At 42.9% G+C, this 26278-nt stretch overlaps 1 protein-coding gene across 1 annotated transcript in view; it reads left to right on the forward strand.

The window, feature by feature from the left end:
* Window positions 1-26278, forward strand: part of SKAP1 (src kinase associated phosphoprotein 1) — a 314501-nt gene that overhangs the window by 61845 nt on the left and 226378 nt on the right. Inside the window, exon 5 of the mRNA XM_075559641.1 lies at window positions 13644-13760. Coding sequence (XP_075415756.1) covers window positions 13644-13760 — 117 coding nt within the window. The remainder of the gene's footprint in view (window positions 1-13643; window positions 13761-26278) is intronic.

A 26278-nucleotide genomic window follows, 5' to 3' on the forward strand; every position in this document is an offset into this window, starting at 1 on the left:
TTAGGGCTTCCTAAAAAATTGGCACTAAAAAAAAAAATCTGCTGGGACACCTGGTGCGTGGATGAACCCATCCGATCCTGCAGGGCCGGCAGTCAAGACGCGCAGGCACGCTGCCTTGCACGGCGCGTCCCTTCATTGTGCCTCACAAATAATTGTATTTTTCACAAATCGAAGGCATTGTCCTCCATCGTGTCTCTCTGGCATATGTTGGTCATTATCGGAGTACCCCAAACTTTTATCTTGCTCGCGTACACTTGGCGCCCTGGCGGTGCCGCGGTTCGAAACCACCAGCTGCGTGTGGGAGGAAGATGGGACTTTTCTGCTCCTGCAAAGAGTCACCGTGTCGGAAACTCCGAAGGGCATTTCTGTCCTGCCCTCTAGGGTTGCTGTGAGTCAGCATTAACTGGATGGAAGTGACCTTGGCTTTTGAGGTTTTTTTTAAAGGTATATTTAATAGACTACAGCACGAGTGTATAAATAACTTTTATGTACACTGGACACTAAAAAATTCGTGTGACTCGCTTTATTACGGTATCTGTTTTCTTGCCATGGTCCAGCTATGAGACATGCCTGTACATAGGATAGGGAACTGATTTTTGAAAAGATTTCCATTTCTGTATTAAAAAGTTAGTGTTTGGTGGTGAAAAGAGCATGAGAGTTTTAGTCAGCCCTAAACTTGAACACCACCTCTTCCACTCACAAGCTCTGTGAGCAGACACAGACCTCTCAGACGGCAGCTTCCTCCTCCACGCCCCCCCACTTCATAGTTATCATGATTTCTAATGAGACAAGGACTGCGCGGAGAGAGCCTGCCACATGGAAGCGACATCCTGGGTGGTAGCGCGTACGGTTTCTGTGTTTCAAGGTAGGGCGATCCAAGTACACGGTACAATACGTGTCACACGCAGCTTCCATAATAGTCACCCATTCCGGATGCTCCCTGGTGTGTGCATGTAGCCCGCCACGTGTCCCTTAGAGGCTTGCCATCCTGGGGGCCTGTGAAGGATTCTTAGTGGTGGGCACTTGAGAGGTTAGCTTTTATGAGCTTCTTACTCTGTGATGTCTGAGACATGTTGAATCGTGCCACGGATGTCCCTTAGCGTTTCGTCCCTTACTGTCACATACTCGGAGCATGTAGTTATGACAACTACACACAGCAAGCCATTAAAGCAGCAAAGAAACTCCATCTTTTTACTTAACAAGAGACTCAGAGGAGGTTTTCCTTTGAAGTTGAAGAGAAGTGTTTTTGAATTAATGGGGTGAACAGTGATTTTTACGGTTTTATTTATGAAAATACCCTTTGCTTTCATGCCAGCAGGTTTAGTCATAAGTAGGATTTATACAAAGAAGCACAGCCTCAATTTATGATGTGTTTGCAAATGTAAGAAAAAGTCTAAATTTGCAATGTTTGCAATTTATCGTTAAGTATCTCCCTATCACCATTCTTGGAATGCTAATATTTGATAAACATAAGTGGTGGTTATGAACCCGGGATACGCTAACCAGCGCTATTTTTATAAAGGAGCTTGTGTGGAATGTGTGCCACGTCTTCGGGGGATGTAATCGGAGGGAACTCACACAGCACGAGCACCCCCGCCTTCAGCCTTGACCCGGCCTTTTCGCTTCCACAATCTCGACACCTGCTTCCTGGGGACACCACCCCCTTTCCATTTTAGTTTATGCAAATTAATCTGTGGAAAGCACACCTCCATACAGATGATTTTTGAAGTTAATGGCTAACTTGGATATTCTCAAATATTTCTACTGTCTATATATCTACCGTTGTGTGTGTGTTGGTTTTTTAGAGTGATGCTTTTTTTATGTGCTTTTAAGGTTGGTTTTTTAGAGTGATGCTTTTTTTAATGTGCTTTTAAGGTAATGCATTAGTTTTTTTGCAACTACTGCCAAAGAAGGTCAGATGTTCCTTTAGTGAAACTACTTTTTCCCCTTTAAATTTAAAATTTGCTATGCTTTTTGTGTTCTAAACTTCCTACTGTAGAATAGGTAATATTGATGCATTAAAAGCAGGAATTTGCTCTCGTGTAGATAAAGAAGCAATCATTGGACGCAGATGGCATTGCCTTCCTTCTCCCTGCACATATTATGGACAGAGATGTTCAGTATGGCGTTGTTTAAAACACAGCAAAACACCAAAGGGCCTAAAACCCAGCCATGAGGGCCAAATTATGCCACAACCATGTATTAGCATGCTATGCCAGTTTAAGAGCAAATAACACGTATGTGTAAAATGGAATGAGCTCCAGGGCACCTTGTTAAATGAAAAAAAGGCACTTTGGGCAATGGTTATGTTGCTGGTTTCTCTGGGTGTGTGCATACAGTTTTGCAAGGTCGCAGTAGGATCTATTAATAGTAGTGGTCCCTGGGGAGTGGAAACCCATCTGAGTGGGAGAGAACGTTCTGTTATGTGTGTATTCCACGGCACCGTTACGGTGCCTGGTGGCATAGTGGTAACACACTGGGCTGTGATCCACATGGTGGGAAGTTCAAAACAACCAGCAGGTCCCCAGGAGGAAGATGGGGATTTCTACTCCCGTACTCAGTTTGTCTCAGTAACCCACAGGGGGTTCGCTGGGGGTCAACCTTGACTTCCAGGCAGGGAGTGAATTTTATGGCACCAGTTAAATTGTTACTGTGGCATGCCTTTTTTCCCCATTAAAAAATATAGTCAATACAAATGGGTTGCTTATCTCTAAGATAAATAGAGAAAGCTGTGGGTGGACAAATGCTGCCGGCTCCAAACAAAACAAAATAAAAATTTAAAAACCAGGAAACACAAAGTCACTATCCCAGAGAGACACGTTAGATTGAAAACTCAGACCATTCCGAGAAGCTCCACGATGGCTATATACGGAGAGGGGGCCCGCGTGCTTGGCGAGGAGGAAAGAAACATATTGCTGTCTATCACCTGTGGAAGTCTGAGGCTTTTGCTTCAAGCATGTCGGACTTTTACATTTTAATCAAGGACTGATCCCCAAACTTAATTTCACGATAGAACCCCCCAAACCAACTGCCATCGATTGATGCTGACTCATGGTGACACCGACTCGAGGTTTCTGAGGATGTAAACCTTTATGGGAGCAGAGAGCTTCCTGCTCCTCTCATGGAGTGGCTGATGGGTTTGAACCGCCAACCTTACGGTTAGCAGCCCAACCTTTAATTGACAACACCACTCTTAGTAGACTCATGCTCTGGCAGTTTCTTTATCTATTCACATTTTCTCCCCTTATTACTTATTTTGACACAAGACTTTTTGGGTTACACTCTGGTGATAGTGGAAAAGTAGTGGCATTCAGGAATGCCAGGATGGATGACTCTACAGAACAGCACGGGGAGTAATGATTCCCTGAGGATGCAGGAAGCGGGGGGGGGGGGTGAAGGGGGGGAGGGGGAGGGAGAACCGAGAGCAATGGTGACTGTATAGCTCCACTAGAAGGGAGTGAATAGCAGAATTGTAGGTGAATAGACGTGTCTATAATAATAGAATAATATTAATACGTAACACTAACAATAAGAATTCCTGGGGAGAAGGGTGGGGGGAGGGGATAAAGAGGAGCTGATAGCAAAGGGTTCAAGAAGGAAGAAGAATGCTTGGGAACTGGTTGTAGCAGCAATTGACAAGTCTGCTGGAACTACTGGGATTATGAAATGTTGTGACATCTGTAAGCGCTCCTGATAAAATGAGGAATTAATATTTTTAAAAGTGGCATTCTCTGTTCGTTAGTGTTTCAGAATGAACAAAAAAATAAATTCTAATATAAATAATAAAGCAGTATAATATGATTCACATGGTAAATGAAAATGCACGTGTTTCACCCGATCTCCGTCCTTTTATATGTGATCACTCAAAGTTCATAGAAACAAGTAGACAACCAACCAATTGCAACATGAGCAAAAGACGCGGACAGACATTTCTCAAAAGAAGAAATACAAATGGCCAGCGGTATATAAAACTGAGCGCAATGCCATCAGTCATGAGGGAAATGCATATAAAAAAACCACATTGACATAAGCCCTTCTCACCACTGGCATGCCCATAATGAAAAAACCAACTCACTGCCATCTCGAGACTCCTGTAACTGGTTACAGGAGTAGAAAGTCCAATCTCTCCCGCGGAGCTGCTAGTGTTTCCGAACTGCCGACCATGAGAACCGCAGCCCAGTGCATCGCCACTGCATCACCAGGGCGCCTCATGTTCATAGTAGTAATTAAAAAAACAAACCCAGAAAGTAACAAGTATTAAGAAGAATGTGGAGAAAGTGGAGTCTGTATATTGCTGATAGAAGTGTAAAGCGATGCAGCTACTGTGGCTGGGTCTTTCCTTAGTCAGGTAAGCCTGGGATTACTGCAGGATCCAACAATCCCACTCCTTGTTACCTACCGCAAAGAGAGAGCGCATGAACTTGAACAGGTGCGTCCCTACCCATATTTGCCCCCACGTGGAAACAGCCCAAATGGCCATCAGCAGATGCAGGAAGGAGCGCCGTATTCCATACAACGGAGGATTGCTCCGCCGTAAAAAAGAACGTTTCAACGCTCGACATGCGGTTCTCCGCAGCCCCTTCCTCCGGAGTGGGGTGGTCAGGGTATCCGTATGATGTTTGTACAATAAAACAGCCACGCACTGCTAATTCTTGAGAAGAAAGCGTGGAAGAGCCAATCGCGTGTGCCTGCATGTCCTCCTCATCAGTTTGGCATGTATTTAACAGGTACATCAGCCAGAGAAAGTTCACGAGCACCGCCATTCTCTGACTGGAACGCGATGCCCTCTGAATACAAAAATTAAAGAAAAGAACGAAATAAGAAACTGCTTTTCCATGGGAAACTTTGCCCCGGAAGGGCCCAGACGTTGAACTGACTCGCGCCCCATTCACAGGGGTCCCTGCTTGGAATTGGGTGACGCGTGGGGAGACCCCGGGGGGTTAGCCGCATTGGAGGTCGTGTGCGTCACAGTGAACGCTCACTCTTTCTTGATTGGGTTAAAAGCAGGTTTACATTTCCAGGCCTGCTAATCTTACCCGTAGCCCATTCTTTATTATGCATTCTTTTATTTTTAATCCTTAGACGTTGATAAGATTTTGATCATATTTATCTATATCCTCTAAATCATTAGAAGAACAAGGTTCTTGTGTCTTTAGATCTGTTGTTTTTTGGCAGAATATTGTGATCCAGTTGCCCGCATGGTTTCCCGGAAATGTTTCTTAATGGTTATGTCAATCCACTATTATCCTAAATCCATCAGGATTGGCAGTGGGTGCTAGGCTGGGATCAGCTATAATTTGTTGGGGGACAGAAGGGGAACAAAACCGAGAGGAGAAACCAAAATGAGGTCATAGGAGTGAAATGGCTTCTTTCATATGCTGTTCTATGTTTTTCAAAGCATTTTCCCGTTCTGAAATTAAGGCATGATAACATCAGAAAGAAAAAGTTTTCTTTAACCAAGCCAGGTATAAACTATACTTAGACGTGGAGCAGGTTGATTCTTTCTTTTTAATGAAGCAGGATCAAAATGCTCAAGATCCAATAGGATTAAACAGAAAGTGCTGGGACTCTTTAAAACAAATTCCTCTCACTAAGCCTAAAAGAATCGTAGTAAATTTTGTAAGCTTAAAACTCATATCAAAAAGCGCCATTTAGGAAACCACTTTACAGCACTACTATAAACTACTCGGATTTGTGTTATCAAAATTCCTAAAAACACAAGGGAAGATAGGGAAATATCTGGGGACTTTTCTGTGGCATAAATGAGTTTTGAATCTGAGTCTCAGGAAGCCACATTGCACAAGTCTAAGAGTTGATTGTTTTACTTTAAGAATTTAGTGATCTGATGAGTAAAATGAAAATATTTTAAAAGGGAAATGCTGAATTGGCCCAGCCCCTCTTGACCAAATCATTGGTCCCACTGGGTTTTATCAATCACAATGGCCTTACTTAACATTATGACTGTTACTACTAGTAACACTGGCCAGGTACACTTTTGATTATGCTTTCTTGATTGAAATAAAAGCGATCATTTTAAAGATTGTCATAAATTCAAGCCATTGCTGTCATTTATTTACTAATGATTATACTGTACATCGCAAACAGGCTTGGAGACTGTACAGCTCAGTGGATTAGAACAAAGACTTAGTCATCAGACAAGGTAGGTTCAAGGCCTACTGTGACACGAGTCGCTCAGGTGACTTGCCTCATTTCTCTCTGTATCTAAACTTCTCCATATGTGGCTTTAGAACGATGATACACCACAGGATCATCTGTAAGATTAAATGAGATAGTACATGAAGAGTTTAGTAAGTTATTAGATTAATATATTAAGCTGTATGGTTATATGCGATTACACATTATATTATTACTTTCTCTTCTATAAGTGAGGACATGCTGGAAATCCCATTAAATAGCGTCACAAAAAAGATTTAAGGAGTAGGGAGGGATGCAGTGGTCCAAGGAAAACAAATCTGAAGGAATTATCCCAAGATCTAATCCATTGACAGTATCTATTCACGTGGTATCAGAACCCTTGGTTTAACAGTTTTCAGTTCTCCCAGAAGCTCATTACGATTGACAATACTCGCCCTCGGCAGGCTCCATGCCAGGACCAGCTGACCACTAGCAGTCCTAGAGGAAGAGTGGAAGAGAAGAGTGGCAATGATTGCTGACAGGCTGTAATTTGCTTTATGAAGGGGGCGCCGTCACATGGACAATTAACTAGTATGGATTTGTTACTGCCAGCCTTCCAGTTTGTTAATGTCTAGGAATTAGGCATTTTTGGTGAAAACTAAGAATAGTTAAAAATGTCAGCATTTTCTGGGGCGAGAGGAAAGAGCAGAAGGGATCCCTACTAGAGTGTTTTTTGTGTGTGTGTGATTTTTTTTTTTTTAAGAATTAGGATGATGCTATGCACTGCAGCTCACCCTACTGGTCAAAACGAGAAACTGCATCACACAGGACCTTTTTCTTGGGGGACAAAAACAGACAACTGCCATCCAATCAGCTACGGTGGCAGGACAGAATAGATCTACTCCTTTTGGGTTTCAGGGATTATAAATCTTTATGAGCAGGATACTGCAGCTTTTTCCCATCGAGTAGCTGGTGGTTTTGAACTGGATAGTACCCCGAGCTCACTATTTTCATGAAAAGAAGGGGGGAAGAGGAGGGTGGATGGAGCGGGGAGAGGTAGATCTTCCAATTGGCTCAAAGAGCATTTTCCTGTTCAATCCACCATTGGGAGTGGTTCATTTTGGTAAAATTATTAAACTGTGCTGCCTTTTTGATTGTTAACATGCACAATCAATGCTCCAAGAACATCAAGTTTATTTTATTTTACTTCTGATCAGAGGCTTCAGAAATTGGGGTCCCCAAAGCCTCTTAAGAAATCTGCCATTCTTAGTATAATTCGTTTTTTAACAGTTCTATTGGCACATAACTCACACCATTCAATTCAGTAGTTCGATCACATCAAGAGGAGTTGTACAATCATCGCCATTCAGTTTTAGAAAAGTTTCTTCTTTCTTTCTTGTCCTCATCGTTCTGAGCCCCCCCCCCCCATTTCCTCTCATCTCCCCAGCCATGCCTCCAAAGAGTCATTCATCGAGTTACCTTACTTGGATTTCATATACAGAAATTAAAAACAAAACAAAAACTAAACTGACAACAGTCATAAAGTAAGACAGACAACAACTTCAATCAAAAAGAAAACAGAATATATTAAAAACGAGAACAAATTAAAAACCGTCGGATAGTTGTGATCGGTAAATAGTCCCCTCTGCTGAAGGAGCCCCGGTCGCTCAGTGGCCCGTGAAGTTTGGCGGTTTGGACCCACTAGCTTGCTAAGTGGGAGAAGTCGGCGGCAGGCCGCCTCCCTAACGATTCACAGCCCAGACGGCAGGTCCTACGAGTCAAAATCGACTCGACGACAGTGGGGTTTGGTTGTTTTTTGGTGTCCTAAGCTTTAAAATGTATTCTTAACCTGCATGAGTATACAGTGAAGATACTAAGAGAAGCCACTTTTTTTCAAGAGTGATGAATAGAAACTTTCTTTGGCTGGCCTGTCATTTTTCCTGTAGTCTTAATGACATCAGTGCTCGGGCCTTGAGAGAAAAAGAATATTTATACATTGAGTTATGGATCTGTAGGAGGGTTTCTTTTTTAATGGCACAAAGTCACCCTGTATAAAACAGAGAAAAATTTGAGACCTTCACTCTATGTGGATTAATCACAAGAACTAACCACGCAAATCCAAGTGGATATTTAGAAACCAGTGAAGCCTCTGTGGGAAACACCGTACATTTTTTAGGGCGGGAGTGTGAGAAGGGAGATGTGTCATTTAGCGTGGGAGTGTTGACCGAACGTTGGTGTTGCCAATAGGCGCAAGCCAAAAAATAGCGCCACTCGGAGTTCAGTTCCTACGCGTACAGGTTAACAGGAAGGAAATGTGTTCAAACCTGTCTCTGCGATCGGGGGGTGGCTGCAGACAGATGCTTTCAGTAATACTGAAAGGCCTGTCTTCTCGTTAGGGTACCTTCCAAAATAAGGTCCAATCCAAGCAAGGCCTGCTGGGGAGGTTTGCAGGGCCAGTGAAGTCACGGCAGAGAGGTCAGCTCAGGAAGTTGCTGTTTCGAGGCTTCCTGGCGGCCAATCATCATCGATTCTCCTGAAGGACACCGCACAACCGTGCGGGTTTTTGAAGAGGTTTTAAGAAAATGGAAATGTTCATTGATGCGGCAAAGGCCAGGAATGTTGCCTAGAATACATACTCGCATGTATTTTTTTCCATCCCAGCAAATTCACCTACTTGTTCTTTGAGGCTAGCAAAATAAAAATTATCCTATAAAAATTTAGGACAACCCTGTCCACCTAATAGCCTAGGTCCCCAACCCCTTCCGACTTCTTTTAGTGCCCCCTCCCTCCCCAAGCTCCAAGGACAATTAAAAGGAACATGACTTGAGTCCCTGGGGGCTGTCCAAGCTGCTAGTCCGACATAGTATCGATGGGAGAGCTCTGGCTTCTTCAGGGAGGGGCTGGAAAATGGAAGGACACTTTCACACATGGGTAGCCCTGGATGGAGGCATGTTGAGAAGCCGCAGTTTCCTATCTTGGCGTTTTTGCCTGATAAAGATGCTTATTGTTCTGTAGCAGTACTTTTGGAATGACCTCGTATCTACAGATGGGTGACATTTCCCAGAGGTGGGCACATCTGGCTCAAGACTTTTCTTTCGGTGGATGCTGTATTCAATGGCTGGAAGAAGGACTAATGGGCTATAGTTTTGCTCATCTTACTAGTTTAATTTTGTGAACTGCATTAATAGCAAATTGCCCCATGAAACTCTGGCCATATTAATGCTAAGCATGAGAACTACTGGATTTGGATCAAGGGGCTTATATGTAACATTTTAGTAAGGACTTATTAGTCTGAAGAAGGTTGTGTGTTCATGGATTCTGTTTTAACTATTCGCAAGTCTTTTGCCCCTTTCCAACACCAGCACAATAAAGCAAAAACTAACACATTGAAAAGAATTCTACATTCATTTCAATTTTCTTATTTTATCTAAAGGTAATTGGTGACGTCTGAGCAAACCCTAGGGAGTTGTAAACCATAGGCGTGTATATCCTTGACCTACATCTGCTGGTTGCGGGTGTGAGTAAACCATGTAGCTCACAATGAACTACAGGAGAAAGCACGGTGAATATGTGACATGTAAAAAGCATCGAGCCTTTACATGTGGAACAAGCCAACTATTTATATACGATGCTATTTATTGTTTTCCTTTTCGTGTGCGGGTGATGCTTAAACTGCTTCCTGTCTTTCTTAGTTTCTTTCTAGTTTTGTTGTTGACGTGCCCTGTCTGGGGCCCGAGTAGGACCTGCCAGTTCCGACCAGACTTGTTTGCTATGAGTCAAAACAGTTATAAGAAGAACATCACGATGGGTCATTTTCCCCCTCTGTTTTACTTGGAATTGAATTAGGAAATGAAAGTTCTTAGCAGCTTCATTCGCTTCTCCATAAAGTTTATGAAGCAGCAACAGCTGGTTGAATCGATGGCAGAAAAAGCCAACTTCTAGCGGCCAAGCTCTTGTTTCAGAATCGAGGGGAAAACTCATTAGCCGTTAATGAAAACACAGGGAATAAAAACAAATAGCACAGAAACCCTAGCAAATAATTACCTTACACCTGACACGAGGCGGCCTCATCCTTCTGTTCCAACCCTCAGAAATCCACAGCTTATCACTCTGTGGAGCATGGCTGAAATTCCGTTTGACTCTCAGGAACGAACAGGAGAAAAATCAGCCCCCAGGCCCCTTGGCACGCTACTCTGCGGAGAACCTGCCACTGAAAATACGAAGGAGCGTCCCGGGCGCCCCATTCTTAGGACGTTTAGGATAGATGAGCAAATCACCAGCTAATAGCAGGTGAACCCTTAATATAGTTGCCCCAGATAATGTGCAGAAATACAAAGAGAAAGGACTGAGGTAGGGAATGTGATTAATGGAGATACGGTGTGTTAAAGCATATATCTGGATAGAAATATATTGATTCTGCGCGAGCTGCAGTGGGAAAGTCGGTCTCTGGTGGCAAGGGTTCCTGCTTGTGAGGATGCGGCTCTAAGCAGATGGGGCTCCGAAGGCCCGATTGTAGAGCTGCGGAGTGGCAATGGCTTGCCTCTGAGCTCACTGGGCTTTGGAGGTGGCCTCTTGGAACTGTGACTGTCAGAGCTGTTGGGAAATCTAGAGAACACTCGCAGTTACGCTGTAAGGGAAAAATGGTGTTCTAGACTTAAATCCAAAATGACGACAGTAATTGCTGGGTGTTCTATAAAACTCTTCACCCATGCATCTCCAATAGTTGTAATCATTTTAATTATGCGGGAGTGTCTATTTTATTTAGTGTTAGAGACTTGTTTGTGTATGCCCAAGGGAGTTGGACCACTGGATCTGACACCGAAAACACGTATAACAACCTCTCTATCATCAGGAACTAATTACGCTTGAGTGTAAGACATACTTTTAAATGTTTCCTTCCCCGCAGTAATTTTCAGTATTAACAGCGACTCCCTTTGTGCCACACTCGGTTGTACCCCTTTGTCGGTGCACACTCGATGGAGGCATGGCCTGGTGTCGGAAATGGGGTGATTGTAAACAGCCCACCTTGGGGACCTGCACTCAGGGACTGTAGGAAGCATGTTGAGTCAACGCCTCCATCTGAGGTTAGGCTAGCAAGGGCCCAAACCAGGCAGGTATTTAGGGCGAGGCTTTAAAAACAGAAGCCCTGAATTCAGTCTTATCCCTTGGATGGAATCCTGAAATAGGAAAAAGACACGAGTGAGAAGAACTGGTGAAATCCAAAGAAAGTGTGTTGACTGGCTGTTCATAGCGAGGCGCCAATGTGAGCCTTTTGGCTTTGCCAGGTGTCCTTGCTGCCATTGAGTCGATTTTGATTCATATCAAAATAGGAATATAAATTTTACCCTGTGGGTCTCTAGGAGTTTCTGAGACTGGAACTTCTGATAGGAGTGGAAAGCCTCACCTATCTCCCTCTCTCAAGGAGATGCTGGCAGGTCCACACTGCTGCCTGATGGTTAGCTCCCCAAAGGGTAACCAAGACTCCTCCAGGGTTCTCGACAGATACACGTGAGAAGTTGACACGCTGAAGGAACTCTGTACTATCATTGTTAATACTTTCATGGATTTAAATTATTATAAAATGGAAAGTCAATTAGAAGAACAATACAACAAATTGAAAAATTTTTAAATCCTTTTATTGGGGGGCTCTTACAGCTCTTAAAACATTCCATACGTCAATTGCTAATGAAACTTTCTAATCTACTTTTTTTCTGGTTTTCAAGTTTGGAATATTGTAGTAAGAATACGTCTTTTCCTTTTTTCCTTTGGTGGCAGCTTTACCAAATTTCTAAAATAAGCAAAGATGTGGGTTCAGTTGTTAAATCATGTTTAGTATCTCATAAATGTTAACTTTCGCTCGGCACCACAAACTGCTGCAATTGCTATATTTTAATGGATTTTCTTGACTAAGACTTTAAAATCTCTGTTGAACCTAATAGCTCACTTTCGCTTTACCTATTGGGCAGTCTATTGAGAGCCTGTTGGTAATATAATTTCCGTGCACTTCCAGTGATGTGAAATTTGAGCATGTTAGCCCTCAGTTCAGTCTTGGAGAGCTTTTTTCTGATTGTAGTGAAAATTGCACAGCGAAGCTGTCAGTGCAGCCATGAGCGGTTCTGTTCTGATCAGTGAGCTCACCACGGGGAGCATTCCTTCTAGCTTCCGCCAGCCGCAGTCCTGTGAGGTCTTAAATTTTGACTTTTCTTTCCCACCGTAAACCACAATTTATTTCTAAAGTCCTGTATCTGCAGGTGTTCAACTCATCCGGGGGCATGGCTACCTATCCTGAACATTTGCAGAGGAGACTCTGCAGAGGATGAGCTAATTGGTGAAAAGAGAATGCAGTAGCCGCTCCCTTTCTATCGTTTTATGCCCTCCTCTCCTTCTCGTTTAATTGTAGGACATAAACCTCTAAAGGGAGGCAATACAAATTCTATGTAGGTTGTTTGCTTTCACTGCTCCCTCGTTGAAATCCAGGGCCAACATGCTACAGTGTTTACTGAGATTAGTATTGGCGATTTCCTTTGAAAATTAGTATTTCAGATAATATTAGATTCCGTTGAAAATGCCCTCTTCACGTTTGTGAAATGAACGGAGCAGCTGCCGATGTCCTCTTACAGAATGGGCTTCTGTTTGGGGGATGTTAAGGAAAGCCATTTGCAATGTGATGGAGCCTTCTCTCCCGGCTTCGGAGCGAGCTAACATCTTCTGTCTGCAACCTTGTAAGGCAGCGTGCTAGTGCGGGCCACTGTCACAGAATACAGCCCAGTGTATGTTGAAAACACCCAAACGAGATTAGCAGTGTTTTAATTGCATAATTCAGTATTGCAGAGACATTAACTTGTATCAAGGCCATTTTACAGAACAAATATTACTTTCCTGGGGCTTTTAGAACCCCTCAGAGGTCAGTTGCATAGGCTGTAACCGAGAATCACAACGAGACAACTTTCTTAAGGTTGCGAAACAAGCAGTGATTTCAATAGGAGTAGAATCCAGCAAAGCCTGGCTTCTCCCTATGTTCACCTCTCTTATTTTTCAGGGAAGAAAAGAATATGGACCATGATGCATCGTGCTTTATGATAAAATGTTAGCTCCTTGCATTACTCCTTTGCTAACAGAAAGAGAAAGAGGCATTCAGGATAAAGATTGTAACTAGTGCAAACACTGTGTATGAGAATGCTTACTTACCTAGTCATGTTGCCATTTTAGGTGCAATACTGTAGAGAAGTTTCTGTTTAGTGCCAGTGGATCTCCCCGCTCTAAGACAAGAGTTCAAAGCTAACCTTTAGTTAGTTAGTTGAAGGAGAAATTTTACATTGGGTAAGTTAGTTCGTGAGTGTCTTAAATTTGTTTCTTATGTGGTCACAGATGGTGACTGTGTCCAGCAATTAGGAGTGTGTGTGTGTGTGTGTGTGTGTGTGTGTATAAGAGAATACCAGAAAGATCTACAAATACTTTTATAAAGCTATCTAAAGAATGAGCTTGTTTTCTTTCTTTGTGCCCCGCAGGAGGAGACCAAACTGAAGGTCACCTGGGACAGGACAGCGCTGATGACAATCACAGTGGTGCTCATGGCCCTTCCCTCATGTCCGAGGCACCTTTTCTGCCAGATTATCAGGATGAGGGTGAGTGGCACCCAGCAGCTGAAGCTGGCTTCTCTATATCGATCATCACGAATCTGCAAGGGAGAACGATTTGTGTTTTGCGGTGGTGCTGGTCCCCCTGGGTAATTCAATGCTTCTGAGGTTAATGTACTTAAGGAGACACTGATTCCACGATGGAGCAAGAAGACATCATCATTGATCTCTTCATAAGAACCGTAGCTCAGAAGCTAAGAGGGCGTATTAAGATTGCGATGTACTAGGCTTTCAGATTTCTTAGCTTCATTGAGCTGCATAAGAATCGGAAGCTTCCGTGCTTGGTGATTAGATGATTCATTTATGGTGGATAATTTGAGACCCGTGGGCGCATCATCTGGTAACAGGATGCTGTTTTCACTCATGTTGTGCACATACCCTGGATGGGGCTGGTGTTGGTCCAGGAGAAGGGAAAGACGTCACAGGCACCCACAAGGCAAAGGTTCGTGGGGCATCAGTTGTACTTGAAGTTTTGAGAAAGGGAGGAGTTAAATAATTCAACTGTTAAAGCACACATGGGTGTGTAACAGGGTAGAATGCAATATATATATGTATATATGTATACATATATATGTGAATATGAATTTTTAACAAAAACTATACTGTTTTAAGGATGTGGGTCTGGTGGCTGCCAATTTCGGGCCCATGTCTGCATCTCTCAAGGGTCTCTTTTGGTGTCCGGCCACTTGAACAGGCTTATCATCGCTGGCGCCCATGGGCATCTTGTCAAAGTCTCTCTCGTGCCTTTCCCGGGGGCTAGAAAATGGTAGAGAAGTTATTAGATTGAATATTAAATTAGAAACATACCGCTCACTTGGGGGTGGGATTAAAATTGGTAACTCATTTCCTAGTTCGCATGATTCATTTGTAAAGTGTCCATTTCTTTTCCCTCCCAATTTCCCTATAATTTTGCGATTGTGTAAACATTCACAATCCCCGTTTCCCTTTTCTTTTCATTAATTTATTCGGTAATTATTATTTCACTCAACTTTTTTAACGATTTGCGCTTTTCCTCCTTTCCCCAAACTGACAGTCTCATCGGAGCTCCCCGCTCAGGCGCACAGCACATTGCATTTCTCCTGACTATTGTAGACCAGCACAGGTGAGGGACTGCAGGTTTTAAAAATTGGGCTTTGAGGTCTATAATGACAGCATTCTAGTAGTCAGCTCATGCCACTAAAAACGTTGCATAGATCGAGAGCTTAATCATTACACCGGCAACTGCTTCGTAATTGTTGAAGATTAACAGGGAAAAGCATGGAGAAACCCACCTTCCATTCGTTTCTGATTAATCCAATGCTTGGGAGAATTTTAACAATAGTGCCTCATTCATCCATAGGTAACTTATTTGGTATTTCCAATTTTCCAAAACACAGCTGAGAACATGGTAAGAAAACCAGAAAGACCTCTAAATAGAAATAGATGTCGCTGCGTCTCCAGTCATCGCGTACGTACATTATTCTTGGGAAAGCCATGCCTGGGACGCCCCTCTTCGAGCTGTCCGACCAGGGCAGTGCTATGGCCTGTTGGCCTGCAGTTCAGCATAACACGAGACGAGGCGGTCCTCTGGAGGACCAACTCACGGATACTGTGGGGCAAGAACATGAAGACAAGTTAAATTTTATCTAGAAAAGCAAATGCATATCAACAAAAACAAAGAAGCAAATCGGCAAACCCACAGCCCTGGAGGCAATTCCAACTCAGAGGGGCCCTATGAATCTGGAGATGTTTGTGCACGCGGACAGCCTTCTTTCTCCTGTGTGGCAGCTGGTGGGTTTGAACTGTTGATACGTAGTTAGCGGCCCAGGACCACCACCAGGACTGGCAATGAAATACTGCAGTCGACGGTCATTTGGGTGTTGAAGAGGGAAAGGCCCAAATTTGGTCCCTAACAGCTTAGTACCCTAATACATTTCTAGCTAGTATTTACTGTACATTCGACTAGTGCACAGTTAATATTTGTATTCCAAGCATTTCACACATATTAGCTTTTAATCCTCAGTAGAGTCCTAAGAGGTAGGTGCGAAGGTTGGCCTCATTTTGAAGATTTGGACACTGGGACCCAGAGAAGTTAATTGACCTAAGTTTATATAGCTGTTAAATAGTCGGGCTAGAATTTATACCTAAGTTGTAGGATGTCTTCTCTTAATCATACCAGTATTCTGACCCGAGTTATACAAAAAGATGGATTGATGTTGTAAATATTTTGATTAAGGCTATTTAGGCACACAGAGTATTGCCATTAAATATACTGAATTTTAAAAAATCAGTGTTGAAAGAGCCATAGAGGCTGATTCTCTGGAAGAATTGACAGGGGAGCCCTTTGTTTTTATAGTACTCCCCCTAAGAGAAATGCAAACTATATTTGTAATATTAAATCCTCAATAGACTTTTGTTTTTAGTTCTGTACCTAAAAGCTAAAAGTAACATAGTCCGTGGTAGAGATATCGAGATAGCATTTCAAAATGAGTTTTTGCTAAGCATTGAATCTAGCACAATGTCTGAGTATCTGACATATAGGACGCTCAATAAGTGTTTTTTCCTTCCACCTGAAAGATCAAGGTACATACATTTCCTGTGAAGTTAAAGAAAGGCTATAAAGACGTTAGAATTTTGAGTAAGTTTCATTCCCTAATTAATTACATTTTACCACTGTAGATAATAATTACACTCGATCTGCTGCTTATTCATTATTTTCACACAACTGTACACAGAGAGTATAAAGCAAGGTACACTGCTAAGCTGGCAGTCACCTATACAGTGACAAAGTAAACATAGTCCCTGCCATGGAGTTTACTGCTAACGTTGGGGACACACATTATTCATAAGCAGAAAAATGAACGAAGATAAATTCACCATGTTCATTTGCTGGTGAGCAGCAAAGTCGATCCTTTAGGAAGAAAAATATTTTTCAACCTTCCTTGTGATGAAAAATTCTTGGAATTATATCTTTATTTAAAAAGGTATTTTTTTTCTAAGAACTGTTACCATCTAAAGATATCAGGCAATATTGGAGTTCAGTGGCCTCCCTCCTCCCCTCAGCAGAGCAGTGTCCTAAATTCACAATTACAGCTAGGCTCACGGTCTGACCCTTCCACCCAATAACATGATGAGAAGTAATAATCATGGTGCGTGGCATGTTTGTGAAAGCGACAGAGATCTAGAAGAAGATAGAAACTTGGCCAGATATACAGAAGAAAAGAAAGAAAGAAAGACCAAGGTTACAGGCTAAACCAGGCATAACAACACGCGTGTGTTGCTACCTAATTACAGGTCTTCCTCCTTTGCCTTTGAAAATGCCTACAATTCAAGGGCGACAGGCTAGACGCTTTGGAGAAGTACACAACCTTAGCACAGGGAATGAAAATGTACTAACAAGTAGTGACATTCAAATATGTAAACCTAGAGAGTCGTAGTTTCCATTATATTGAAGGGGAAGTTTTAGTAAGAAAAACCGAGTGCAATAACTTTTTTTTTTTTTTTGGCGTCCCTGGGTGGGCACGAACCAGCAATAACTTTATAAAAATCGCCAAGTCACAAAAGCCCAAGATCTCTTTGCTGTCAGTGTTCAATACATACAAAGAATTTTAAAGTGTGCACATCTATCGGCTTCGTTAGCCCGATGAAGAACACATATGTTCAGTCATTTTTTTAAAGGTGAATGAGAAAGTGATTGTACTGTGAGCAGGGCACAGTTGGTGACTGCTTCTGGAAGAGGAAGGAACATTAAAATTGCTTATAAATAGAGACGCCTAAAATCCATAACTACATATGGTCGTATATCCCTTTTTTCATATATTCCTATATATACAACAATTACATAAAAAGGATGAACGAACAGCTCTTGGACAGCGATACCTTTCTGAAAAGAAAGGAGAAATGGGCTTGTGTTTACATGGGATGCTGGAGGTTAGAGGAGGTTTGGACTCTCCAGAAAGAAGAGAAACAGAAGAGCATTTGAAAAGGGACGATTTGTAGACTTCCTCGAAGTAGAGCAATAATGAATAAAAGCAGAGCTTATTGTTGATAAACTTATGCTATTTGATTTAGAAGAAACTGCAGGCTCATTAAAAGAAGTGCTAATTGTGTTTATTTTCAGCCTGTGTTTCTTCTGAAAAGTACATTAAAAATACTCGCCGATAGAAGATTCTGAAAATAAAGCAAATTCATGGTGAACAGCTTTATTTTCAGTACTGCAAATTTCCCCCCTGCTTTCATTTTAGTCTTGAAATGTAAGTCAAATTTAGATGTAAGGGTATAAATAATTATAATAGACTTTGTTGATCTCTTTGGTCTTTTATTTGTATGATGGGAAAGAAATATTAGAGATGAATGTATTTTAAGGCAATGTTTTCAGTACTGTGAAATAGAAATGAAAATTTACTTTCTTGATTTGATTTTACGGCTGGAGTTCAAGTCTCGCTTCAATTTGATTTTGCACCCAGGTCAGAAACGCAAACTTCAGGAGTTCAAGGGCCTGATAAAATCCAGTAGCGGGAACCATTTCTGGTGTGGAGTGATTTTTACGGGTTATTCATTTGCTTCTGATACCCGCTCTGTGGGGAAGATACAATCGTCCTCATTTTATAGATAAGGAACTCGAGGTTTGGGGAGAGTGATTTGGCCGTCAGTGGCATGTGTAATTTGGGGGGCAGGCGGGCGGGTGGTGGTGGTTGGAATTAGAATAGAATCGGACGTTGCTGCTTTCCCTGAGCGCTGAGGAGTTGGGCGCTTGTCCCCGTCGATCGCCACTGTGGGCCGGGCATCTCATTCTCCTGTTGCTTTTCCATTGAATAGAAAGTTGAGTTTTAGAATAAATACATTAGAAACTAGAACTTATCCTCTAAGCACTACTTTTTAAGAAAAACCAAATCTTTCCGTGTTTCCCACAAAGGCTTCCACAGCTGTTCAGATTCCCTTTCCATAACTTATCTGCAAGTTCAAAGTACTTTTAGCTGCTTTCCTTTGAAATCACCCGTGTTCCCTAATTTCCTTCCTGAGTATTCTCTGTGCCCGAGGGATTACTCAGGAGCAGTTTTTGTGTTTTCTGTCTTGCCTTAGGTTCTGTGGATTCTTAAGCCTTTTAAAATTATTGATTTCCAATTTTATTATATTAGAATCTAAGAACAAAGTCTGTATTTTGACTCTTTGGGCTGTCCTCCTCCCCCTTTAAAAAGTGTTTTATCGTGGTTTCAGTCAAAGTTTACGGGACTAAGTGATTTTCTATTACACAGCTCACACAGATTGTGATTCATGATCTTGCAGTGTCCACAACACAGCGGCGCTCTTCCCACTTCCTTCCCGTTTCCATTCATCCTTCATTTTCCTTCCTCCCTGAGCTTTCTCCTCGGGCTGCCCCGTGCTGTTCTTTAGACGGAGACTTCCTATGTGTGTAATACGCGATCACTGGACGCTTGTGTGTTGTGTGTAACCCAGAGAGATTTCCTGAATAGAGCCTTCATACTGGGGCTTTGTAAATTGCATGCCTGTGTATTATTTCCTAGCTTACGTTTTGTCTGTTGTTGAAACTGTTAAAATATCCAATTCTAGATAGGGGTGTATCCGTTTTTTCATGTTTTATGTAAACATTTTCAAGGTCATATTACTAACTGCTTAGGAAGCCTGGTGACGTAGTGGTTTCCCGTCGGGCTGCAACCCGTGTGGTTGACAGTTCAAAACCACCTGAGTGGTTCCACGGGAGAAAGACTGGGCTTTCTACTCCCAAAACAGGCAGAAGCCTGGAAACCCACCGGGGTGTTGATATGAGTCAGCATTAACTCGATGGCAATGAGGGTTAGAGTTGACGTACACTCGAACGAGCCCTGGCGGCGCATTAGTTAGAATGCTTGCCTGCTAATCCAAAGGTCAGTGGTTTGGGCCCACCGGCTGCTCTGCGGGAGAAAGACGTGACAAGTTGCTTTCAAAGAGGTGACAGCCTCTTGGACTCGGTGGGTGGGTCTACTCTGTTCAGTAGACCCTGTGGGTCAGGACTGACCCGATGACCGTGAGGTTTTGCTTTTTATACCAGCTCCAACTGTTTTAAAAGTTTTCCTCTGCTTGAGCTGAAGTCCAGTTCCTAGAATTTCACTTATTAAACTAGTTTTGTTTATCGAAATCTACTTAGCGCACCCAGACAAACTTCACATCGGTATAAGGAGGATTTGTTCCCATACAGGTTTGGGATCCCGTAGTTGTGAGTCCTTTGTTGCTGTTACTTACAGCGACCCCGTGTCCGACAGAATGAGCGCACTGCCCAGTCCCGAGCCGCCCTCACAACGGCTGCTATGTTTAAACCCACCGTGCCAGCCCATCTCATTGGAGGTTTCTCTTGTTTGGGAACCATCTACTTCACCAGCCATTCATATTGTTTCATGGAGCACATAAATCGCACTTCTTAAAGCGTCTGCTGAGTTATGTGACGTAGGGATACAGGGCTTAGAGATATGTGACTTTACAATCAGTATAAATCTTAGGCTGAAACTTTGCTGACAACTTTGAAGGGAAATATGCATTTTTCAGGGAGGAACAGTTTACTCTGGGCCAGGAGCCAAGATTTGGTGATTCAGATCTACCTGGAGGCTCCTGGGAAGATCAGAGCCATTGGAGACCCTTTGAAGGCCAGTTCTGCTCCGAAGCACACGGGGTCACCAGGAATGGAGTTGAGCAGTGGCAGGGAGTTGGGTGTTTGGTTTTCCTTGGAGTGTAAGAACCCTCTCCAAAGTTCCGCCATTGATACCCTCGTGGCCCGAAAGAGTGAATGACCTCGAAAGAGTGGGCCGTTTGCTACCGTCTCCCTCAGGGGGTCAGGCCCATGACGTTCTTCACATGTGGTTTCTAACATTACATGACCTATGGGAACATATCCAAGTGTTCTTTTTGATTTTATGCTAGGAAGTAAATGATATTGACGGAAGATACTGTCCCTCGACATATATAAATATGTCAACAACGTGCGAACATACAAACGTACATTTAAGCCAGCATTTATCTTACTGCTGTTTATTCTTCAGACAGCTACTTTCCTCTTTGTTGCCAGCAGGAATACTTTAGTAAACACACACGACTGCTGTCAACACTAACAGAAGGTAATGTCTGCGTGTCGAGAGGCACGTACTGCGGAAGAACACAAAACTTGTTTCCGGGTCAATGTTTCGGGACCACAGTCCGAGTTCTACAGGGAAACACCCACTTTCAAAAGTATGGTAGATTTCGGAACAAGTTCTTGGTGGCCTCAGGTGAGTCCGTCGGATTTCCGATCCCTGGGAGGCATTAAAAACTCGGGGTTGAGTTAACTGTGATAAGGGTAAGTAACCTGTCACTCAGGATTGCAGGGGCCTCCTTCATGAAGACGAATGGCTTATTAGATCCAAGACATCATGTCGTTTATATAGTCCGGTATAAATCACGGATGAAGATGACAAACTGGATTTCAGAGTCGACAGTAATTTATATAACTTAAACAAATGATGACCAAGGATTATACATGTTTTGTGAAGAATAAAAAAACAATAACAATTATCTGTCTATGAACTGCCCATTTTTCATTCTTTCGCACGGCATCGCTATTGGTGCATGTTGAAACTCCAGCTTTCCATCTAGTGCCCGGTCAAGAACTCTCACATATGTTGGTGGCTGGGTATTGCCCACAACGCTTCTATCACTTACACGGACTCCTTTTAGGTTTAACTCGTGTCCGTACAAAAGCATGGAGGGTTAGGGCTGAAGAGACCCGGTAGGTACTAAACCTCACCTTTGTTTTATGCAAGAGGAAAGTGAAATTGGAATGATGCCAGTCAGTCTAATAGGGTTAGGGGTAGCACGTGGAAGAGTTGGTACCTAAATGGAGGCCACTTCCCGGCTGATCCTGGATCTTAAGCTATTTCTTAAAAGTCCCAGTGAAGTTCGTCAGACGCTTAAGCCTGTCTTGCTTGTCTTTTCTTCCCAGGATGGTTTGACAGCAAGACGTTTTGTAAAGAATTCCCAGCAAAGCAGCAACAGAACCAAGCCAAACCCATTGTCACCAAGTCAATTCTGACTCATGTTGACCCTGTAGGACAGAGGTGGAACTGTCCCGTTTTTTTCCCCTGGCTCGGAATCTTCATAAGCGCAGCAGAAAGCCTCATCTTTTCCCCTTGTCGTAGATGGTGGATCTGAACTACTGACCTTGTGGTTAGTAGCCCGACTCGCAACCCACTGTGCCACAATGGCTCCTTGAAGAATTTCAAAGGGCTCCATAAGGGTTAAACATTATGAATAGGCCCACGGGCGCAAACTGAAGGGAAAGGTCTAGAAAATGAGGATGGCAACATATGTACAAATGTGCTGGATACAATCCGTGTAGGGATTGTTCTAAGAGCTGTAAGAGCCCCATGATCTTTGAAAAGATTATGAATCTGAGTAACATAAAACAAGTCTTCTGCGTTGATTTCATCTAGAATCGATTAGTTATCTTTTTTTGGCATATAGGTTTTTCATGTATTGCCAACGAAGTGTCAGTTATTGAATGCTCATGCTGAATGCCCTTATTCAGATGCTACATGGACGATACAAAAAGACAAAATGGTACTCCTTTGATTAGGGTGCACCTCTTCCAGTCGTGGAAGGAGACTCGGACACCCACAGACTAGAGAGGGCTTTGATTGGCCCCGAAGTTTGCAGAGAAGCCCAACTGTTGGGAGAATGTTGAGATCATTTGGACCGGGGCTGAGGCCCGAGTCTGTGTAGAACTCATTTCCAGACTGGGGGTGTGAGGGAAAGTCATTCTTTGTAAGGGCAAACATTGATTGAGCCTGAACTTCCATGGCTTCCGTTCCGCTGCACATGGCTGATTTTGAAATGAGTGACTTGGCACATAACGAGGTTCTTTCGTAATGTTTCACGTATTCTGCATATCTTTCTAAAGTTTGAGCATCGACCAGTCTGATGGCGATGTGAAAGTGCTGGTGTATGCGTCTTAAAGGTGTTTGCTGTTGCTTCCGGGTGCTGAAACGGAAAGCTGTATTTCAATGGTTAGTGTAAATATATACACGCAGAGCCTGCTTGCGAGAGGGCCGGAAGTGGCCCCAGGGGAGCTAGCTTACCCAAGGCAATCCTGTCTAGAGTCCCCAACTTCTGGACTCTCAGGTTTGATTTTTTAACCACCAAACTCTTCTTCCTCGAGCTTCAAAGTCATTCGCCATTTTTACCTTAAAATCCCAAGGTGCTTTTAAATGGGGTGGACTTTTGCATAAATGTCCAACGAACGTCTACGCGAGTGTCCCAGTCCTCGTACATAAGTACTCATTAATTTTACATCGACCCCTTCAACTCTTCATGATTTGGTGCTGTTTACGCTTGAGTAGCCATAAATACTTTTGACCCAATCTAGAACTTTTCAAGTAAAAAGGAAGCATCAATCACGCCCTTTAAAGCACTGACACAGAAGCGCTTGTTAGTGTAGGATACTATGATCTGTTAGGGAAAGTATTGGATTCATGAACTATATTCCACTTATGCCCAAACTACCTTGAAAGACAGCTTTCTTTATTATTGTTATTTTTAATATCAGGCTCTAAGTAGTGTACAGCCTGGTCCTCTCAAACCCACAAGACCAAATTCACGTCCACTGATTCGACGCCGGCTCCTAGTGGCCCTGTAGGGCAGAGGAGCGCCTCACCGTGGGTTGCTGAGACGCTGCATCTTCAGGAAGTAGAAGCCTCCTCTTTCTCCCTTGGCCTGGCTGCTGGCTTCGAACTGACCTGCCTGTGGAGCCAACTTGTAGCGCGCTGTGCCGTCAGGACTCCTTACGCACTCCACGCTCACTGCCAGCGAGTCGATGTCAGCTCATAGTGACAGGGTAGAAGGGCCCCTCTGAGGTCATGAGACTGCAACCCTCGACAAGAGTAGAAAGCCCCGTCTTTCTCCCTTCGAGCAGCTGGTGGTTTCGAACTGCTGACCGTCAGGTTAGCAGCCCCGCTCTTAACAGCTCTGCCACCGAGGCTCCTCCCCGCGTGCACTAGCGGGGGCCAGGAAAGGTGGGAGAGAGAGAGAAACACTAAACAGAATGGTTTCTCTGACTTGCGAAAAGATCAGGATTTATAGGCGGGTGATTCAAGATGCTTTCATTTATAGAAGTCTTTAATTTTGGCAGACCTAGTTTTAGAGATTGTTAGGACATAATTTAAATAGTTTGGTATATTTTCATGAAATACTCTGAAAGGTATAAATTATCATTGCTATGATTAATTTTAAAATGATACGATTTCATATAGTATTATATTTCATATCAATTATATGATTCCATTTATTCTTAGGGTCCTCGGTCTTGTTTTACCCAGCAAAGCACAGGGTTAACTGAGATTATGATCTCTCCTATCTGTAAATGATCATTATCGTCATTGCCAGACATTTATGAATGGCCACGAACATAGTTAGGCCTGGAGATTGTCATTTGAGCTATCTAATCTAGCCCTTCTAATGAATCACATCCTTCTTACTAATATCTCATTTAATTAATTATCAAATACAGCGACTGTGCTTGGGAGCCCTCCTTTGCAGGACATTTTTCCCGCCCAACTATTATTGCTAATTTATTCTTCATGTCTAACCTAAACTTTTCCTTCCTCAGTTTCAGGCCATTGCTCTTTTCTATACCATCTTCTGAGACTGAATAATTCCCCTAATTCATTTCTAGTGTTACTTTGAGAAGGTATTTAAGGACGGTGAGCCTTTCTCCCCAGAGCCCGCTCGCTTTCAAACTACATCAATTTCACTTCCCCTAACCCTTCCCTTCGTCTGCCCCGTCATAGCCCGCAATCCTTGGGTCTTTAATCACACTTCTTGATATTTTTCACTCCGCAGGGATAACCTGCCCAAGAGCTTGCTGCCTCTTAGGGAAGGAGGTGCTAAAGCATAAAGCCTCATATAAACCACTCAAAGACGCCTAAGTGTTTATTGGATATTGTTGTTGGTGATCATCTGGTGGGCATTCCAGTGTAGTGGGTGCTTTGGCATATGTTGGAATATATGTGTATTTTAATGCCTTAATGTATTATGGCCTGTTGTAATTGAATGTCTATAAAGTAGCAGTTAAGAGGGTTTTATAGACCTTGAAAGAGTTCAGAATTCTCTAGCCCCCTCTTGTGGTAAAAGAGAAGACTATTTTAGAGCTTGGCTGGATTTTTGTTGTTGTTGCTGTTTATTTGGCGAAAAGAAGGAAAGCAAAGACATTTAAATTCTCGGCGTGTGGCATAGAGAGTAAACTCAAGAATGAAAGTAAAAATCAGTATATGTATGCACAGAGCGGGCTAGAGACAGCAGGATAAATTCCTGCTCTTTCTTTTTATTGATGCCTGATCAACAGAGTGATAGTATTTTCTTACAATCATTTCAGCATATGGTTGCACAAGTCAGGGAAGGAAAGTAAAATAAAGCCATGATCTGAAGGGTTTTATATTCCTAAACGGATTTTTTAAAAGGCAAATCCTATCTGAATTTAAACCAGATTTATGGATATGCTGCCTTTGCGACTTATACGTGGACAGGGTTAGCATTTCGAACAGGTTTAACAGATCTCCTATATGTTCTATAACCACAAGTTTTACCAGCTTCACGGTTTGTTTTCCACGATGGACATGTCGAGACAGTAACAAAATTCTGGGGAGTAGCAAATCGCTACCGGAGGACGGAACAGGCACACACAGGAGATCATGAGCATTGCCTGGCGAACAGTTTCCACAAATCGACTTAACCTTTCTGTCGCGCAATCGTTTCTTTACCCCAGAGCCAAGGAAAAGCTGCGACTAGTCGTGACTTACATGGAAGCGAAGAGATTAAAATTAGGCACTTTTCCTAAGAAAAAAGAAAAAAGACAGCCACCAAAATTCACCCTCCCTCGATTGGTTGTGAATCACAGTGACCCCGGAGGGTAGACTAAGGTCTCCAAGACTGTCCGTCTCTGCCGAAGCCGACTGCTCCATTTTTCTCCCCGGGGGCAGCCGGCGGGCGTGAAGTGCACCTTTTGGTTAGCAGGTGCGTGCTGTAGATACCGCACCGCCAGGGGCTCCTAAAACACTAGCGGTGCTTTGGGAATGTGAGCAACGGTTCAGGCGGATTGCCTGCATCGTCAAGTCACATTCTGGTGAAAATGGGGTTCTGTGCACCCATTCTGGGAGTTCTAGGAAATAAGTGGAATGTGACTAGACAGTTTTAGTTTTAAATAGTGTCTCTTTGCTTCCCACCGAGAACGTTTAACTTGCCATTGTTGCGGGATTACGGAGAGATGTGGCATAGGCAGAGCAAATCAAAATTAAAAGAGACCTGGTGACGGGGAAATGAGTCCGACTGGTGGCACAATATTTTAAATACTAACTAGGAAACTGGTGGTGTTGATTGATTTCCTTTGGCCTTTGTATAACTGTATAACTTTGATAACGTAACATTTTTTAAAACAGGGAAGTCAATTAATATGTTCTAAATGATGTGCTCTCTTAAGATGTGAATAAATTTTTGTGAATAAATTTTTAATC

The sequence above is a fragment of the Tenrec ecaudatus genome, chromosome 10 (assembly GCF_050624435.1).
Source record: "Tenrec ecaudatus isolate mTenEca1 chromosome 10, mTenEca1.hap1, whole genome shotgun sequence".
In the NCBI taxonomy this organism is placed as follows: domain Eukaryota; kingdom Metazoa; phylum Chordata; class Mammalia; order Afrosoricida; family Tenrecidae; genus Tenrec; species Tenrec ecaudatus.